The sequence below is a fragment of the Drosophila obscura genome, unplaced genomic scaffold, assembly GCF_018151105.1.
Source record: "Drosophila obscura isolate BZ-5 IFL unplaced genomic scaffold, ASM1815110v1 contig_150, whole genome shotgun sequence".
Lineage (NCBI taxonomy): Eukaryota > Metazoa > Arthropoda > Insecta > Diptera > Drosophilidae > Drosophila > Drosophila obscura.
Genome location: NW_024542736.1, coordinates 4,782,415 through 4,784,828, shown reverse-complemented (window position 1 = coordinate 4,784,828; position 2,414 = coordinate 4,782,415). Strand labels below are relative to the sequence as shown.

At 54.1% G+C, this 2,414-nt stretch overlaps 2 protein-coding genes across 2 annotated transcripts; both read left to right on the top strand.

Moving 5' to 3' along the window:
* Window positions 1-215: 215 nt before the first annotated feature.
* Window positions 216-1,155, top strand: LOC111070155. The gene has a single exon (XM_022360512.2). The coding sequence runs from the start codon at window positions 231-233 to the stop codon at window positions 1,077-1,079; it is 849 nt and encodes a 282-aa protein (XP_022216204.2). The 5' UTR covers window positions 216-230; the 3' UTR covers window positions 1,080-1,155.
* LOC111070149 lies at window positions 1,153-2,414 on the top strand. The gene has a single exon (XM_022360497.2). It carries the CDS (start codon window positions 1,177-1,179, stop codon window positions 2,122-2,124), a length of 948 nt encoding a protein of 315 aa, XP_022216189.2. The 5' UTR covers window positions 1,153-1,176; the 3' UTR covers window positions 2,125-2,414.

Sequence of the window (2,414 nt, the reverse complement as noted above, 5' to 3'; positions counted from 1 at the left end):
TTGCCCTGTTTATTTGTTTGGCGCGTGTTTGGTCATTAGATCCGACACCTGGTCAACAGGCTGCCTGTTCCAGCTGTCAACTGGCTGTCGCTCGTGTTTGCCGTTTGCTTGGCACAACATTTTGATTACGCATACGCCGTGTGGACCGAAGCGATGCTTCCGGCTTTGACAGGCGCATCAAATATGCCATAAATAAAGGTAAGCTGGCAGCCATCGCCAGTCGATGGACGATGCATTCGTCAGTTGTTTGTCTGCTGGGGCTTTGGTTGTCCCTCGGACGGGGCGTTGCTGCTGCTTCTGGTTCGGGGATTCCAAACTGCAAAGGCTGCAGAATGAATGTGATATATCCAGCAGCTGCGGGTGAAACAAGGCATCCGATTCCCTTGAACCAGCGGATCGTGCGCGTTATAAACCACTACAAACGCCTCAGCCTGGAGCAGCTGCAGCAACGCGCCCCCAGGAGGAGGCATGACCCACAGCCAGACGATTTCAGCTTCATAGTTAAGATTGTGGTTCAGAGCTCCGTTCGATGCAGTGGGGCCCTGTTGGCGCCAAGGCTAGTGATCAGCTCCAGCAGCTGCCTGAGCGGAGTTCCTCCCAGTCAGGTGCAGATCCTCACCAGCGGCGGCAGAACTCACCCAGCGGCTAAGCTTGAGTGGCCACGATCCTGCCCCGAGCTTATCCTAATCACATTGCGGACTGCAGCCCCGGGGAAGCCCATTGGTCTATGCTCCCAGACCCTAAAGAGGGGCGGCAACGCCTCCATGCTGATGGCCAGCAACGATCTCAGCTACTTCGGACGCAGGCACAGCCAGGTCGTCCCCAATCGGGCCTGCAAGGTGACCTTTTTGCAGGAGGAGACTGTCTACATCACGCCCAATATGCTGTGCCTGCGCAACTCGCGGAACCCAGACAAGTGCGTGACGGAGCAGGGAGATGCCCTGTTGGTGGGCCGCAAGTTGTGCGGATTGAATGTCTATGGATCCCGCTGTCGGGCAGACTCCCTGAACGCCGATCTCTATATGGATCTGGCGAGACTTCGAACGCTCATTTCCCACGTCATACAGAAGCTTAGCTGAGAAATTGAGGCGTGAGAAATTGAAATTTGAATGCCATAAAATAATTCTGTATGCGTCCAGTCTTTGGGCTACGAAACGGTTCAGCACTCTCATCATAATGATGCTGATAGGCCTGCTGCCCGTACTCTGCTGGACCTCAGTGACAGCCAACCAGGCGGCCATGCCCATTCCCCAGTTTATGGTGGGAGACGTGCCGGCCAAGGGACAGCCCTACCAGATAGTGCGCATCATCGAGTACTTGGTGCCGCATCCCTACAAGCCGCCAGCTGGAAGTTCTAAGAACAGAGCCGGGGCGGACAGTCTGGAGATCATTGCGCCCCACTTGGAGAGTCAGATGAACAGGCAGCACGTCACAAACGAAGCTCACCACGGGGAGCGGACGATCTTCAACGAGAGCGACAACGAGAGCTTTGCCACAGCAAAGCCAGCAGTGTCCTCTAATTTCATAGTTAAGATATACCCGATGTTGGGGGTAGTCTGCACTGGAGCCCTGATCTCCCACCGCCTGGTGCTGACCGCTGCGCAGTGCTTTCCGGCCAATCACAGCCCCATGCCGGAGCACTATATGGTGCAGGTCACCAAGTTTGGAATGTATGAGGTGGAGCTCATACTGGTCGGACCCTCCTCGCAACTGGACCCACATATGGCTCTGATGGTGCTACGGACGTCCATCGTGGAAATCGAAGCCAAGCCGGTCGCCCTTTGCGATGCTCCACCCAGGCGGGGGGACAGTGTCATCATGTACATGTCGCAGCAGCTGCCGCGCTTCCTGCGCACCCAAATCGTCCCCAAACGGGTCTGCAGGAACACCTTCGCCAACCTAGATGCCGCCTACATCACGGAGAAGATGCTTTGCGCCCACAACACGAACAAGCGTGAGGATTGCCAGACGACCAAGGGGGATCCGCTGGTGCACCGGGAGCGGCTCTGTGGCATCAACATCCACGGACCGCGCTGCCTGGACGGAGCCATAAATGGGGATCTCTATGCGAATGTTTTCAAGGCCAAGCAGCATCTGCTGACCATGATCGAGCGCTACAGCTAAAGGGCTTTAAAGATGCGAAAACCCCACAACCAAATTAAATTTATTGGGCATGTGCCCCGCATGTATGCGGATGCCCAAATCAAATCAATGTCACTAACCAAACACGCAAAATCGAATGGGAAAAAAAGCTGGAAAATTGGGAGGGGACAACGCCTCCTTTTGTTAGTCGCTGGGAAAATTGAAAGGCGCTGCCGACAAAAATCAGACAAAACGTTTTTTTAAAATTTTTATTATTTTCTTTCAATTTGTGGCTAAAAAAAATTAAACTTCAACCATCAAAATGCCCTGAA

Coding starts and splice junctions, on each gene's coding strand:
- LOC111070155 (XM_022360512.2), top strand. CDS start 231: ATGCATTCGTCAGTTGTTTGTCTGCTGGGGCTTTGGTTGTCCCTCGGA.
- LOC111070149 (XM_022360497.2), top strand. CDS start 1,177: ATGATGCTGATAGGCCTGCTGCCCGTACTCTGCTGGACCTCAGTGACA.